We start from the raw sequence: 17,628 nt of genomic DNA on the forward strand, positions 1-17,628 counted from the left end.
GAAATTCTTTATTCGGAATAACCCCTTGAGATGTAGCATCTCGTTTTCGAGGGGATCCTAAAGGGTATCACTCTCCTCTGTGTATCACTTTCCTCTGTGTATCACTCCTCTGTGTATCACTCTCCTCTGTATCACTCTCCTCTGTGTTCCACTCTCCTCTGTGTATCACTCTCCTCTGTGTATCACTCTCCTCTGTGTACCACTCTCCTCTGTGTATCACTCTCCTCTGTGTACCACTCTCCTCTGTGTATCACTCCTCTGTACCACTCTCCTCTGTGTTCCACTCTCCTCTGTGTATCACTCTCCTCTGTGTTCCTCTCTGTGTATCACTCTCCTCTGTGTATCACCACATGCCTAGAATCTACACACACCACACACACACACACACACACACACACACACACACACACACACACACACACACACACACACACTCCCTGTGCCCCTCTGCCCCTCTCTGTGCCACCCTGGCTAGGTGACTTTGGCAGTGAGTGTGCCAGCAGCTGGTGTGGCATCTGCCCGACAAGTGTAATCATCTGCTGAACAAAACTCTGCCCCCCTACACTCTCTCCTCACTCTCTCTCTCTCTCTCTCTCTCTCTCTCTCTCTCTCTCTCTCTCTCTCTCTCTCTCTCTCTCTCTCTCTCCTCTCTCTCTCTCTCTCTCTCTCTCTCTCTCTTACTCACACACACACATGTGCACACCCCCTGCTGGGCAACCATGACAACATACAAACAAACACACACACACACACACACACACACACACAGACACACGCACACACACACAGCACATACAGATAATTATACACCAGTAATGGGGAGAGATATGAGCGTTCCTGACGTTCTATTTGACTTTGGACAAAACAGGTAGTTCTCCCATGTTGACTGTTTCTCTCTCTCTCTCTCCCCCCCTCTCTCTCTCTCTCTCTCTCTCTCTGCAGAACTATGGTGGAGGGATGAGACCTCCTCCCAACTCCATGGGTCCAGGGATGCCGGGGATGAACATGTTAGTAGACAATGAAGATAATGTCTTTGAATTATATATCAATAGAGTAGAACCTTGCTTCTCTGAACTGCAGATGTTTTTAGTTCACTGGCGCACTGAAAGGGAATAATAATAGAAAATATGTATGTATATAATTTGTGTTATACGTTTTGAATAATCTTCACTTGGTATTTCAATGTATTTCAGTCATCTAAGCATTGGTTCCTCCATTAGCAAACAGAGCTGATTCTATATTATTACTGTTGGAATTAAACAGCTGTTGGCAGTATTACAGTATTAAGGACACTGACAACCAAGCATACAAGTGACAAATGTATTGAAGGATCATTATGTATTATTGTAGAACAACAATGACACACTGTGTCATAGACACAAAGCACTGTTTCATGGATTGAACTGCTCTTACACAAGGTGTCATGCTTTTTAGCTGCCACTAGGGGCAGAGTGGCTAACCGTGAGTGAATGAGTTAGTGATTGATTGATTGATTGATTGATTGAAAAGTTTATTAACAGATTGCAGAATGGGTACAATACAGTACAGCTCAGTACATACAATTGTTAAGGGGATGCAGACCAGAGAAAGACTTTCGTCTTGTTTACATCAGGGTCCCCCATTTTCAATTCATCATAACATATATGACATACATGACATACAGATAGACAGTACTGCTACATCTATACATTTATGACATATCAGATTTGCAAATACAGTACTGTTTGTGATACAAAAGTGTCCAGAAAAAGAGTGTATATACATTTGGCATAGAACTGTACATTGGAGGAGGTTTGGTGGGTGGGGTGGGGTTGGGTGGGTGGGTGAGGGCTGTACATTGGAGGTGGGGGGGGGGGGGTTGGGTAGGGGACACACACACATTTTACACTGTACATTGGAATACTGACAAAGCCTTACTTGGTCATGTACTGTACAAACTAGTGACATTGCTATGAGGTGCTTCGCATCTAGAAATTCAGAGAGCTTCCCATTTTTAATCCCTTTGTCAGTCTCTGTGACAACGATGTATTCATGCTGATTATATGATTGCTTTGTTTGCTGTGTGTACCAGGGGTCCTGGAGGTAGAGGTCCTTGGCCGAACCCCAACGCCAACTCAGTGAGTTTTCTCCCATTTGCACCTGTTATCTTATCTTAACCTGCCAAATGACCTGGTCTGTTCAAAGTAATTACTGTGTCTCATCTCGGGCTTCTTTTGGTGACGCTCCGTCTCTTGTCACTTCTCTCCATAGATAGCATATTCATCTTCATCTCCAGGCAACTATGTGGTGAGTGTCCAGTCAGCAACCTGAGTTCTGTTAGAGACCATACCGTTAGTATACTGTTACAACAGTATGTAACAACCTGAGTTCTGTTAGAGACCATACCATTAATCTCTCTCTCTCTCTCTCTCTCTCTCTCTCTCTCTCTCTCTCTCTCTCTCTCTCTCTCTCTCCTCTCTCTCTCTCCTCTCTCTCTCTCTCTCTCTCTCTCTCTCTCTCTCTCTCTCTCTGTGTTGTACCCCCTCCTCTCTCTCAGGGTCCTCCAGGGGGAGGCGGGCCACCAGGAACTCCCATCATGCCTAGCCCCGGAGGTGAGTGTTACCCTTCAGTTTCCCTCCTGATTTCCACCGTTAACCACGTTCTCTGTATGAGAGCTTCTGACAGAGACACATCCAGACAGAGACACATCCAGACCGAGACACATCCAGACAGAGACACATCCAGACAGAGACACATCCAGACAGAGACACCTCCAGACCGAGACACATCCAGACCGAGACACATCCAGACAGAGACACATCTCCAGACAGAGACACATCCAGACCGAGACACATCCAGACAGAGACACATCCAGACAGAGACACATCCAGACAGAGAGGCTGTAGAAGAAGCCATGGGGTTATGACTTCATGAGGCAATCAAATGTTTGTGCGCTTTTACACACAATGCGGTTTATATTCTATCATTGCTAGACAGTCTGAACCAGAATTTAAACCTTATTTGGGGTTTCAAACAAGTTATTCCGGAAAAATGGAAAATACTAAAGTATACTACAAATACCTACACATTGCCTGCAGTACAACACAGTGAGTACTTAGTTACTTTCCATCACAGGGCTTTAAATACATTAGCCTCCATGTATTAATATTTCCTTATATTTTTTATATTTAGAACTGTTGAAATGCTGCACAGAAACCTCTTTGATAAATGAAACAGGCATGCCAAATTAAAGTCTTATGTTTTAAAGTCGTAAAGTCTTAGTTGTATTGTCTTCTATTTATTAGCTATTTTACATGTTATGTAAATCTTTCAAAGATATTACAGTGGGAGATGGAATCTAGGTTTTCTCAAAGGGGAGAGAGACACAGGCCTGTCGGTCACCGGTAGACAAACTATCAGTCTGCAATCAACTGAGTGATCCAGCTTAGCTTTGACCCATCTATCTAATGTCTCTGTAGAGGATTAAGAGAACTAAACACTGGGGCAACATCCTGTAGCTGTTCTTGTTTCTGTTGGCCTGTGGGGAGCTTCTTTTTGTGTCCACTATTTATTATTTATATACATACCTCTATTGTGATGCGTTGCCGGGGTAACCTTATGCACAAAACGCTACCGCTCAACACGTACAACAGGAGGGAACACAGTTTTCCACTGCAGTCGCCAAGACCGCGGACACGCTCACACACACACACACACACACACACACACACACACACACACACACACACACACACACACACACACACACACACACACACACACACACACACACACACACATACACTCACAAACACAGACAACACACGCTCACTCTCACACACACACAAACAAACACACACACACACACACACACACACACACACACACACACACACACACACACATACGCTCACACACACACACACACACACACACACACATACACACACACACACACACACACACACACACACACACACACACACACACACACACACACACACACACACACACACATACACTCACAAACACAGACAAACACACGCTCACTCTCACACACACACAAACAAACACACACACACACACACACAAACACACTCACCCACACACATATACACTCACAAACACAGACACACATACACTCACTCTCACACACAAACACACACACACACGCTCGCACACTAACACACAGATACACACGCTTTCTCTCACACATACGCTCACGCACACACCCGCTCACACTAACACACGTACAAAAACACACACATGCACACACACACACACACACACACACAAACACACACACACACACAAACACAAACACACACACACACACACACACATACATACACACACACCTCACCAAGTGCACCACCCACTCAACACTGCTACCCACCGCCCAGTCACGACAGCACAACCTAGATCCAGGCCACTAATAGGAGACACATATAGTTTCTGTCTATCTACCCTCGTCTTTCAGTCTGTTCATCTTATGCTCTTCCTCTTCATCTGTCTCCTCCTGCCCACTACTTACTGCCTGCAGTGTCCTCGCCAAGGTCATGTCACCATGTCTTCAGGACAAACAGTCGCAATAGAAGGGACATGTGTCTACTGCTTCCTGGCCATGTTTCAGTGCCTCTGTAGGATAGCTTTTACATTATTATTTATTTATTTTTTAACTCATGACAGTATGAGAAATTAATGACGTTTTTGTATGTATTCGTTTTCGGCAGTGTGCCGTCTGATTTATTTAACAATTTAAGATACACACACACACACACACACACACGCACGCACGCACGCATGCACGCACGCATGCACGCACGCACACACACACACACACACACACACATGTCTTCCCCAGATTGAGGAATGAGAATGACAAATTATCAGTAGCTGTTACTAACTGAATGCTTACCCGTGTGTGTGGGTGCTCAGAAGGATCGTTAGCACGTGGATTGTCTACTTCACTGAGTGCGCTGTGCTTTTGTGTGGTCAAATGTTGTTCAGAAGGAGACTGAAGCAATCACTCCACCCTCAGTATTCCTTTACTTTGTTAGACAGTAAGGAGGTAGAAATGGATTCAGACAAAGTACAGAATTGGACTTGATGGGCCAAACACACAACCACAATAATATGTGTGGGAGGAATCACTCGCCTCGTGGGGTTGATGGTTAGACGCTGGACTGACCTCGTTTGTATTTCTTCACAGACTCCACAAACTCAAGTGAAAACATTTACACAATGATGAACCCCATCGGCCCTGGTGGTAACAGACCTAATGTGAGTAACGATAAAGGTTGGATCCTCCCTTTTGACTCCAGAATACTTTGAATCACTTCAGTGTTCAATTGTGTCCAGGATTGTGATCTTTAATTTTTTTTTATAAAACTTCTTAAAGGAACGCTCCACCACCAAATTCTACAAATTAATTCGTTTTTTTGAATTATCGAGTTATCTAATTTATCTAATAAGTTGTTTAATGTTGTTATGATATATATTATTCCAGGAAGTAATACATCTATCTCAGAGAAATTATGAAAATGATAACATTTGGGTTGTGTTAATTACTTCCTGGAATAATATACATCATAATGACATCACACATCTTAACCCTTTAATACAAGAACTCTCAAAATGCATAATTAATAAGCTTATTTTGGGGGGGGGGGGGGGGGTGGATTGTTTCTTTAATTTAATTATTAATAAATAAATACATTTGATTATAAACAAACACACTATCTGGGTATGAAAAGATGCATTCTTCTCATCTGTCAGATAATAAACCTTTGTGAATGTATGTATGTTCTTTTTCAGTTCCCGATGGGACCGGGTCCAGATGGACCAATGGGCGGCATGGGGGCTATGGAGCAGCATCATATGAACGGATCGCTAGGTGAGTCATAAAGCCTCTCACCCTAATAGTATGCACCTTAACGCCTATCAAAACCTGAGTAGTTTCAGTGTATGAGTTCTTCTGTGAGAGAAACAAAGCCTTTAGTAAAGTTTAGTGGTATGACTCTGCCCCCTTGTGGGTGGTATAGGGAACACCACCTGGTATTGATTGAAGTGGAAGCAGATTATGTGGGCAGTGAGAGGGCCCATTGATTCTGTAGACAGGTGAGATGTGATCGATGAAGCCGGCGGAGTTTGGTCTCATCTGTATTTGAAACAAATAGCTTAATTAAAGCCCATTGCCTGTGAGGCGGCAGCCTGTCCCTCCACGGATGCTGATAGCTAGCCTGATGCTGTGGAGCGGGTAACAGTTTCCTTGTAATGATTAGTATTTCTCTCATGTCTGTTCACAGGCTCTGGTGACATGGATGGGTTGCCAAAGGTGAGACTCAAAGACCACTGTAGATACGTAATCTATGTATACAATATGCGTCTTTTTAAAGTTATTAGGAAGGCAACACCACAATACCGTACATGTAATTTAGTCTAGCCTGTCGCACGGATAGTTCCGTTTCTTCCACAGTCTGGATTTGCTGACATCAAAATTACATTATCAGTCCTATTCCTAGGACAGTATTCTTTTTTTAAACTGAGAGCAGTGCTGTTCTGTTGGCTCCCAGCCTCCCCTCTAACTATTTTCAGTTTTCAAAGAATATTGTTCTAGGCCCTAGAACAATATTCTTTGAAAACTGAAAATAGTTGGATTTCAGGAGTTCAAAACGTGTAATCCCTATCTGATTGGATCAGATTTGTATTCATTCATTTCAACTCATTATGAATTGAAAATGGGGGACCCTGATGTAAACAAGACGAAAGTCTTTCTCTGGTTTGCATCCCCTTAACAATTGTGTGTATTGAGCTGTACTGTACCCATTCTGCAATCTGTTAATTAAAATGTTCAATCAATCAATCAATAGGGATTAAAAGTTTTGAACTCCTGGGCCCAGCTGATAATTAACCCTAGAATCTAGGGTTAAAGAGAGACAATCCTGAAATGTCTGTGCAGCATTACAATTTCCAAAAGGTACCACTGACACTTGTACATTCTACAGTCTCTTAAAGCATCTTAAATTAGATGTATATTGTTTCATAGTATCTTATTGATATATTTCCCTTAGTTATAACATGAATAAAGAAACATGGAATCTCCCTGCATATATTGGAGGATATTATTTGTCCTAATTGAGAATAAAAGAAAATAAAAGTTATTTTCTGACCAGTTTGTTCCTTCTGTGTGTTTAGAATTCTCCCAACAACATGGCAGGCATGAACAATCCCCCTGGGACTCCGAGGGATGACGGCGAGATGGCAGGCAACTTTTTAAACCCATTCCAAAGTGAAAGTGTGAGTACCCTGTGGCACAGCATCTGCCTCCTCCCCAGCACACAGAGCATGCAAGCATAATGCATGGGAGGGAATCACACAGTCTGCTCTCTTTGACGCATGGAGAGAATGCCACGTTGCGCTTCTCCTGATTAATTCAACACTGACAGACTGACTAACTGTATTCTAAAATTCTTTAACATTTTCCCCCCTTTGGCTGGACTATGCTTGCTGCTTTTTAGTTTTTAATGATTTAGAACACATATAGAAAGTTACTGATAATACTGATGATGATAGTACCTGATGTACTGTAGCTACATCATACATATTGTACAAAGCTTGATATCCTGTGCATCTAGTGTAGTTAGCTGTATTGCGTTCATCTTGAATTGTTTAGTTACACAAGTTTAATATAGTATTGGCTTTTCTCCCCTCCCTCTTTTCTCTTTCTCTTTACAGTATTCACCCAACATGACGATGAGTGTGTGATTTTTTTTATTTTATCTTTTATTTTATTTTATTTCTTTTTTTCATCTCCCCTTCCCCCCGTCTTCCCCCGTCCCATCTACCTTGGTGCGTCTTGCGTTACCCTCCCCCTCCCTCCTCTTCCTCCCCTCCTGGATGGCGTGGCTGTGGCCCCACAGCCCCATGGGATGCCCCTGGAAGGCAGGACTCCCCTAAAGGCCCCCCGTCCCAACGCCTGTAACATGGGAGGTGGAAACATGAAACAGTCTCCGATTAACAGGAAGAGCCTCCTAACGGATTCTCCCTGCCTACCGGGCTTTCTCACGGGCCCAGGACAGTGACGGGTCTATAGCCTGCTACCAGCCCATCCCTCCCACGCTATATGCCTGCGTCGGGTGGCGTTCACACACCCGGAACAAGGTCTCCATTCTGCAGCCGGCTCCTCACCACCACCACCTCTCATATGCTGACCATGACTTAAGTTATGAGGGCATACAGCAGTTGGGTGACTGGGGTTGAAATCTGAAAAACCCTCAGTCAATAACTCTACCCTTTTTGGGAAAGATATTAATAAATAAATGAACTGATAATTATCGTTTAGGGCAAGAACGGTTTTCATTAAATGTTTGTCTTTTTTTGTTGTTGTTGTTGATGATAATATTATTATTATAATTTTCATAATTGATATTATTGTTCTAATGATGTAGTTATGATTTCTTGTAAAGGGCACATTTTATCTCAGCAGCAGCAGCAGCAGCAACGACGACAGAATAAGCACACGAGAGAATGCACAATGATACTTCTGTTTACGTGAGTTTAGGTATTTGATGTTTGTTCGTTTTGTTATGTCACAGTCAGACTCCCTTCGCACACCTCCCCTCCATTCTCTGACGGACTTGTAGCAGAGTGTCTTCACTGTCTTAAAGTTTGCAGCACCAAATACATAAACCTTCAAACACAAAGAGTGTGATAGGAATCACTGACGCTTCTCTTCTCACCTAATGAAATAGTTTGAGGTGTTGGCAGAATCTACCCCTACAGTAGAAACAGAGGCTTCCCCCCCGGAGATTTGCTCGTCACAACCCTCTCTTCTTTTACTGGTCAGAAATGGACTGATTTAATGGAATTCAGACAGATGTTCCTGACTTTATTTTCAGTACAGGTGGCTTTGAACATTTATTTTTATTTTCTCAAAACTGCCCATCTGTCTTGCTGTTTCTCAGTGTGTGTGGACAGAGAGAGAGGGAGAGTTTCTGTAGTGCATCTGTCCTCTTCTATGGATTTGCTCTTGCCTGTAAATACAACATATTTAGCTTGTACTGTGGTTGTTTTTATTATTTGTTATTTACAACTCGTCTGTGAATCCTGAAAAGTGGCTCCGCCTTCTTCTCCTTCATCACATCATGTTTGATTTCAACCTCATTAAGGAGCACAAACTTTGTCCTCCCGAGGATTCACTCCGGGCCCTCGCCAGCCTCTCCCCTGCTGTGAGCTGGGAGAGGGATTCCAGAACCTTTGATACACACGTAATGCCTGCCCTCTTGTGTTCAGTCTGGGTTGAGCCCACAGAACCTTGTGTTTCCGTGTCTCAGCCCCGATGAGAGAGGCGAGCTAAACTCTCTCCTCGAAGCTCCCATCGACCGGTTCCTTCTACAGAGTCCGTGGCTGTATGCATGGGGGTGTTGGATCCAGGGTATTGGATGGCTGTAGCAGCACTGGTGATGGGAGTAGTGTGATGATGACAAGGGGTGGATGGATACCGAGCATTCATTCATTCATGATATAGAACTCTTTGATACAGCCTCTTCTCTAAAGAGCAAGAGGAACAACAAAAGGCTACTTTTGTAAAGGAAATATTTCTGCTTGTTTGGACTGATTTGTGAGTCAGATCTTTTGTTGTTATTCTTGCCTTTTTTATTTGTTTTGGTTGATTTTATTTTAATTTCTATGAAGTGTTTTTGAGAAAATAAATAAATACTTTTTTTTAAAGCCCATAGAATCTGCACACAAGGAAAAAGAACGGCTACATTTTACCTTATTTAATTTGTTCAGTAAGGTGCATCGTGTACCCTTGACCCAATCAACCCACTGTTGCTGTGTTAAAGGTATAATTTACTGTATCACTCATAATATCACTCTACAGCACTTTGCTTACAGCTGTGCTCTACCCAACAATAACACCAGAACCATTAGCCTCTAGTGGTTGGTCATGTGCTTGTCAGTTTTATGATATCAATGTGAAGCAGGTTGCACCCTTATAAAAAAGTATGATGGTATTTCTATCATTTTCTTTTGGTCACTACCATCAGGATCATGTTTTAAATTGGATTATACCGTGGTATTATTAAGTACAAAAGTGGTACCATGGTGATACATGACTTTTACCATAGCAGTGCCATGGAAATAATATTTATACACCGGCCAGTACCATGGTAAAACAACAACTATTAAACCATCAAACTATCAATCTACCATCACTTTTTTGTAAGGGTGCTCAATAGTCCAACAGGGGCATATCCAGGACCTAGGAAGTGTTCCCCCCAGTGGTCCCTCTAAGTACTGACACACGCCTTCTTCTATCCCCCCTCTCCCCTCCCTCAACAGCCCCATCCCTCACCCCCCCCCCCCCCCCCCCCCTCCTCCTCTTTAATTTCCTTTTTTGTAAATACTGTATAATGCATTTTGATATCATTGACATGTTTTGATATGTCAGTCACTACCAATGAATACAGCTTAAAGTAAATTATAAATTAACTGTCCATGTTTTTTCCAGGAAGGAGACGATGAGATTCGGTTCATGTCGACAAAAACTTCCCAGTGAATTTACGATTGAAGTGAACAGAATGCAGTGACTTGAATAATGGAAGCTGTATGCTGAACACTTCTCTGGTGGGGGGGATATATGCATACATGAAATGTGAAACAGGCTTAAACTGCCTCTAAATACCTAGCGAGGACGGAGAAGAGATGAATGTGGAGTTGAAAAGACTTCTCATGGCATCTGCAGCATCCGCTGCCCTGTCCTCGCCTCGTATGTCACTAGTTCAGATTGTATTCTTGGTTTATGAATGATAATCCATTCATCCCGAAGGCCATCGTCTCGCAAAAAAAAAAAAAAACATGTGACTATACAGTTTTTAATATGAAGGATTTTTATCAATTTAAGAAGAAAAAAAACTTTTAAAAAGGAAAAAATACTTAGAGAACCTCATTTTAAATTAAGAATAGATCAAAAAGTAATACTTATGGGGAAAAACTGTGTCCTTTGCTATTCACTCCTGTAATAGCGTTGTATAGATTGATGCTCTCACTGATCCTCTCTCAGTCCTCTGTGTATATGGATTGTTGGCCATCTCTGTACTTCTATTGTGATGTATAATACTGTACCATTAGGAAGATTTGCTGGGTGGGGTGGGTGGGTGGGTTGACATTCAAGGGAAGGGGATTGGAATGATTCTCCTGTACCGTTCATGGTCCTCTCTGACGACACGGCAGTATTCAATATGAAGCAGTCTGTCTCTTGGGTTTGCTTTGTATTTCATGGTAGGATAGTTCAGAATCTTGTCTTAGGGACTTAGGTGTCTTGTGTAGGTAATAAAGATGTCCTTTGTATGTTTCTTTATATTGTAAAGTTTCTTTAGACTGAAAGAAAAACAGATAATTTGCTTATAAAAAAAAAAGAAACAACGCATCAATAATAAATGTCATTTGATTTTTTCCCAGTTGTTTGAATCTTTTCTCTGTGCTCTTATTTTACCCTCAACCACACCAGATAGACAGATAGATAGATAGATACGCTTTCTGTCTTGTCTTGTGTGCAATGATTACACGTGTTTACTAGTGTGCTGTCATTCTAGTTAAGACACTTTTTTCCCTACATTTATTTATTTTGCATATATAACGTGGTTTGCAGCATTTAAAATGACAGGTAACATGCAGAGAATTCCAGTCAAATTCCAGTAATTGTAGGCTATTGGAAATATTTGAAAATATATTTAGTGTCTCTAGCAGTTGAGGATCTTGTTGATCTCAAAATACCTGTTTCTCTTGTGGATACTGCAGGTTAAAATTCAAGGCCATGAAACGTCTCATCTTACCCTCATTAGGGTATGACAAAAAAAATGGATTCAGTCATTATAATTGTGAATGAAGTAATGACCTTTATATGTTTCCAAATTAAATTCATCAGGATTATTTAAATAAAATTATAATTGTTAGTTTAAACATGGATATTTAATGTATGAAGGCCTGTGAAACCCACCTAGATTCAAACCTGGGTCCCCTGCATGTGAAACCAAATATCTGCTAGTCAGCCAAAGGGGAATACCCCCCCCAGAGAGACATTGGGATTACTAGGCTTCAGGCAGGGCTTCTCCACACCTGCAAACAGACCCGGCGCCATGGGCGGGCATTAGGGGGTCGGGCCCGCCCACTGAGTCAGCTGTGCCCACCCTGGTAAAAAAAAAAGTGGGCACTGATGTCAACAACAACACTACTAAAGCTAGCACGGCACTCTGTGAGAATTCGTTTTCTACCCTCAAGAACGTCTTTACAGAACATCGCCTTAGTATGCTTCATCGATGCAAGGCCAATTTAATTCAGTTGGCATTTGAGAAGGACTTAACAAAAAAGTTCACGAATGAGTGGAGGGGCAGTGTTTTAAGAAGATTTCACTCTGTCTCCAAACTCCGCTTGCCGCTCTACTAATGATGGTGAGTAGCCTGTGGAGGAATTTTGTTTGCTTTTTTATGCACCTTATTTTTGTCAGTTCAGTTCAGTTTGTCAGTGAATTCAGAAGTGTTGAATAAATGGAGACTTTTCAAAGATATAGAATAGAATAGAAATGTATTATCCTGAGGGAAATTTGACACTGCAAATCACTCAACATTAAACATTTAGACAGAAAGTCACGAATAAGAATAACAAAACAAATGGCCTAAGAATAGAATAAAATGAAATAGAATAAAAGATACAGTAAATAAATACAGTAAAAATATACTGAAGTCTACAGTAGGTGTAATATTGCACAGTGCTGTTTAAAAAGTAAGAGTCCAGGAAGATGGTAACTGTCACTCTGTGCTCAGTGATGCAGTGAGGCACAGTGATGCATTGTATAGTCTGAAGGCTGTTGGAATGAAGGACTTCCTGTGCTACATTTAGGTAGTGTGAGCCTGGCACTGAACATGCTCCGCCTGTCAGCCAAGTCTGTGTATAGTGGGTGGGAGGGGTTTTCCCTGATTCAAGTTCAAGTTCAAGTTCAAGTTTCTTTTATTGCCACACGGCCAGGCCGGTGGAATTTGAGCACGGTGCAGGTGGTAGCTGCGACAATACACCACATGGATGATGGAACACAACATAACATCAACAACAACATAACATAACATAACATAACATAGCATAACATGCATAACATAACATAACAGCAGGGGGTGAAATTAGGATGAGTTGGAGTTGAGTAATTGTATGGCCTTGGGGAAGAAACTGTTGTTGAACCTAACCGTGCGACTACCTAGTGACCTAAACCTTCTACCAGAGGGGAGGAGTTGGAAGAGGTGATGAGCTGGGTGCAGGGGGTCACTGATGATTTTGTGTGCGCGTGTGATGGTGTGATGTTTGTGTATGGAGTCCAGGGTGGGGAGTGTGCAGTTAATGATTTTGGATGCCCTAATGATGATCCTGTCTAGTCTGTGTAGTGTGTGTTTGGGTGTGTTGCCGTACCAAACAGTGATGGAGAGTGAAATAATGTTTTGTATGATAGCTGTGTAAAATTGAATCATTAACGACTTCCTGACCTTGTACTTCCTGAGTTGTCTTAAATGAAATAATCTTTGGTTGGCTGTTTTAAGTAAATGAGTGGTGTGATGATCCCAGTTGAGTTTGTTGCTGATGTGTGTTCCTAAGTATTTAAATGTGTCTGTGGCTGAAATGAGTTGGTTATTGATGAGCATGGGTGTTTTGGTGGGTGTGATTTTGCGAAAGTCAATAATGAGTTCCACGGTCTTGCTTTCATTGAGTAATAGGTTATGTTCTTTGCACCATGTGAGTGTTCGCTCCACCTCCAGCCGGTAGTCATCCTCCTTGTTGTTAGAGATCAACCCTAGGATGGTGGTGTCGTCCGCGTATTTGAGGGTTTTGACTGAGGGGGATGCTGAACGGAGGTTGTTAGTGTAGAGGGAAAAAAGCCACGGGGAGAGAACACACCCCTGTGGTACCCCAATGTTGGTGGTCAGAGGGAGAGAGGTGAGGTTGTTGTAGCGGACTACCTGTTTGCGGCCCTTCAGTGTGTCCAGCAACCAGAAACAGAGGGAGGGGGCAATGTTCATGTTGGTCAGGGTTTGGAACAGTATGAGGGGGTCGATGGTGTTGAAGGCACTGCTGAAGTCAATAAAGAGTATCCGGGCGTAACTGTTTTTGGTCTCCAGATGCTGGAGGGTGTAGTGCAGTGCCAGGTTGACTGCATCATCAGTAGACCGGTTTGTGCGATAGGCGAATTGTAGAGGGTCCATCAGGGGGGATGTGAGTGTTTTTAAAACTGACAGGACTATGCGTTCCAGCACCTTCATGGCTACTGCCGTCAAGGCCACGGGTCTATAGTCATTAAGGCTAGATATTTTTCCTTTCTTGGGTATGGGGATGATGATGGATTGTTTGAAGAGGGCTGGGATCTGCATTTGCTGGAGTGAGGTGGTGAAAATGCCAGTGTAGACTGATGGCCTGGAGCTTAGCAAGGTTCCTCCTCTCCGCCACCCTTGCTAGAGTCCAGCTCCACCCCAGCCACGCTACTGGCCTTCCTGACCATCTTATCCAGCCTGTTTGTGTCCCCTGCTCTCAGTCCGCTGCCCCAGCAGGTCTGTCATATATATCCGTTCAGTCTGTTTTTGTATAAGTGAATGTTCTTATCTTAAGAGAGAGAGAAATTAGATCTTTCAATTGCCTCTCTGCTGTTTAGTTCAGCACCGTGGGCAGCGCCAAGCAAGCCACAGCGCCGCTGTCCCAGCTGAAACGTATAAAAGGGAACCTGTGTTGAAAAACCATTGTGCCCCCCCGAGAACATTTTATGCCCCCCCACTAATGTGTTTCTGCAGCCTGGTCTGCCTGCAAAGCAAGACACTGCATTGTCTAAAATCACCACAATACCACAACATTAAACAACCCTGGCTGCTGGGTATTTCAGAAAAACTTGAATGTTACTACTACTATCTTTTTAAACCTTGCTAAATTTGCATTGACACAGTCATTACACCTGATAGGCTTTAAACTGCAAACATGGTTTCTTGAGCACCAACATGCTCCCCACTTTCCCCATGTGACTCTTCGGTTCAAATAACAAACTCAGCAAGACCGACGGCTTCTCAGTTACAGTGGGTGACAATATCACAAGGAAAGATGAAATTACCTACCTGGGTTCCATCCTAGAGGCTAATCTCTCCTGTGACAAAATGGCATCCAATGTAATAAAAAAAGTCAACCAACGAACTCGATTCTTGTACCGGATCTCCTCTCTGGTAAACAAGAATACCCTGAAGACTCTGGCAGGAGCACTCATTCAAGGGTACTACGACTATGCTTGCACCTCATGGTACCAAAGCACCTCAAAGGCGCTAAAAACAAAATTACAAACATCTCAAAACAAACTGGTCAGACTACTGCTTGACCTTACTCCTAGAACCCACCTCACCCCTGCCCACTTTGACAACCTAGGATGGCTTAGAGTAGACGACAGAGTACAGCAACTTGCAATGGGCCTGGTCTGCAAGATACACTACACGACCAAGGTACCCCATGTACAGTACATGTCAAAATACTTCCCAAAGGTCAATGAATACCACGAGCACAACACCAGAGGGAGCTCCACAAATCATGTTAAACCCAGATTCCGCTCAAACAAGGGACTAAACACGTTTCGCAATTATGCCACATCAATGTGGAACGCCCTACCCAAAGCTGTAAAGGAATGAATCAATACCCACTTTCAAAACCACTCTCAAGGAACACCTACGGGAGACTGCAATTCGAAACTGGCCCCTGTAAATGTCCTAACCCAACCCCCTCCAATGTACAGTAATTTACCTAGTATGGTTTTGTCAATAGTCCAATGTACAGTTTTGCTTGTTTGTACAGTGCTCCCCCCCCAACCCCCTCCAATGTAAATTACCTAGTATGGTTGTCAATATCCGAATGTACAGTTTTGCTTGTACAGTTGTACAGTGTTCCCCCCCAACCCCTCCCTACCAACCCCCCCCCCCCCCCACACACAACCCCACCCAACCTCCTCCTATGTACAGTTTTTACATCAAATGTATATACTATAGTATGGTTGTCAATATTCCAATGTACAGTTTTGCTTGTACAGATGTACAGTGTCCCCCCCCCCCCCAACCCCTCCTACCCACCCCCCCACCCAACCCCACCCAACCTCCTCCAATGTACAGTTTTCACGTCAAATGTATATACTCCCTTTTCTGGACTCTTTTTGTATCACAAACAGTACTGTATTTGAAAATCTGGTATGTCATAAATGTACTGTATAGCAGTACTGTCTATCTGTATGTCATGTATGTCATATATGTCCTGATGAATTGAAAATGGGGGACCCTGATGTAAACAAGACGAAAGTCTTTCTCTGGTCTGCATCCCCTTAACAATTGTGTGTATTGAGCTGTACTGTATTGTACCCATTCTGCAATCTGTTAATAAAGTTTTCAATCAATCAACCAATCAATCAATCAATCAATCAATCAATCAATCAATCAATCAATCAATTCCTTCCATCAAAGCCTTGGTCAAATTAAATAGTTCTTCCTAAATCTGTGGTCTTTGTGGCTGTTGTTGGTGTTGGCAGACCATTTTAGAAGTTGTATACTTTTCTCTTAGATAAACAACGGATAAATAATCACCTGACAGTGACAGTTGCGATCTATAATGCCTCAAGGTTACCAAGGAGGAGGGTAAATGGAGGAGATGTTATTCATGTCATATCGGGGTATATTATTGGAGTACAGTACACATGCGCAGTTACAATTTGGCCGTGTTTCCATTCAATTGGGACCCGCCACCATAGATATATATAGAACACTAGATAGCTTAAGGCGGAGTCACCAGCGTCACTGAACCGCCGCCATCTTGGGAGAGTCAGCCTTGAGTGAGTGAGCTGCACAGACAAAAATACTCATAACTCGCTGAAATATTGACGGATTTACAAACGGGTTGGTTTGCTATAAACATCAAAGGTGTAGTTATGATACTGCATACATCTTTTTTTTAAAGATGTTTTTTTTTTTACAAACCGCTTGAATCATAGCCACGTTAATAATGCTTGTAATGTGGAACGCCCTACCCAAAGCTGTAAAGGAATGTGGATCACTACCCACTTTCAAAACCTCTCTCAAGGGACACCTACGGGAGACTGCAATTCAACACTGGCCCCTGTAAATATCCTAACCCAACCCCCTCCAATGTACAGTCATTTACCTAGTATGGTTGTCAATAGTCCAATGTACAATTTTGTTTGTTTGTACAGTGTCTCCCCCCCCCCCCCTCAATGTACAGTTTTGCTTGTTTATACAGTGTGCCCCCCCCCCCAACCACCTCCAATGTAAATTACCCAGTATGGTTGTCAATATCCCAATGTACCCAACCCCCCCCCCACCCAACCTCCTCCAATGTACAGTTTCTACGTCAAATGTATATCCCTTTTCCTGACTCCTTCTGTATCACAAACAGTACTGTATTTGCAAATCTGGTATGTCATAGATGTATAGATGTAGCAGTACTGACTATCTGTATGTCATGTATGTCATGTGTCCTGATGAATTGAAAATCTGTTAATAAAGTTTTCAATCAATCAATCAAAACCAAACCGTTTGTAAATCCGTCAATATTTCAGCGAGTTATGAGTATTTTTGT

At 42.7% G+C, this 17,628-nt stretch overlaps 1 protein-coding gene across 1 annotated transcript in view; it reads left to right on the forward strand.

Annotated features, from left to right (window-relative positions):
- The window catches only part of ssbp4 (single stranded DNA binding protein 4), a 240,224-nt gene extending 231,183 nt beyond the window's left edge, over positions 1-9,041 (forward strand). Inside the window, 9 exon segments of the mRNA XM_084309168.1 lie at positions 943-1,007; positions 2,072-2,117; positions 2,251-2,286; positions 2,537-2,591; positions 5,192-5,262; positions 5,797-5,875; positions 6,288-6,316; positions 7,177-7,278; positions 7,902-9,041. Of these exon segments, the coding sequence (XP_084165294.1) occupies positions 943-1,007; positions 2,072-2,117; positions 2,251-2,286; positions 2,537-2,591; positions 5,192-5,262; positions 5,797-5,875; positions 6,288-6,316; positions 7,177-7,278; positions 7,902-8,063 (645 nt within the window). The 3' untranslated portion in view covers positions 8,064-9,041.
- The last annotated feature ends 8,587 nt before the right edge of the window (positions 9,042-17,628 follow it).

This window comes from Notolepis coatsorum (assembly GCF_963971535.1).
Source record: "Notolepis coatsorum genome assembly, chromosome: 2".
Taxonomy (NCBI): domain Eukaryota; kingdom Metazoa; phylum Chordata; class Actinopteri; order Aulopiformes; family Paralepididae; genus Notolepis; species Notolepis coatsorum.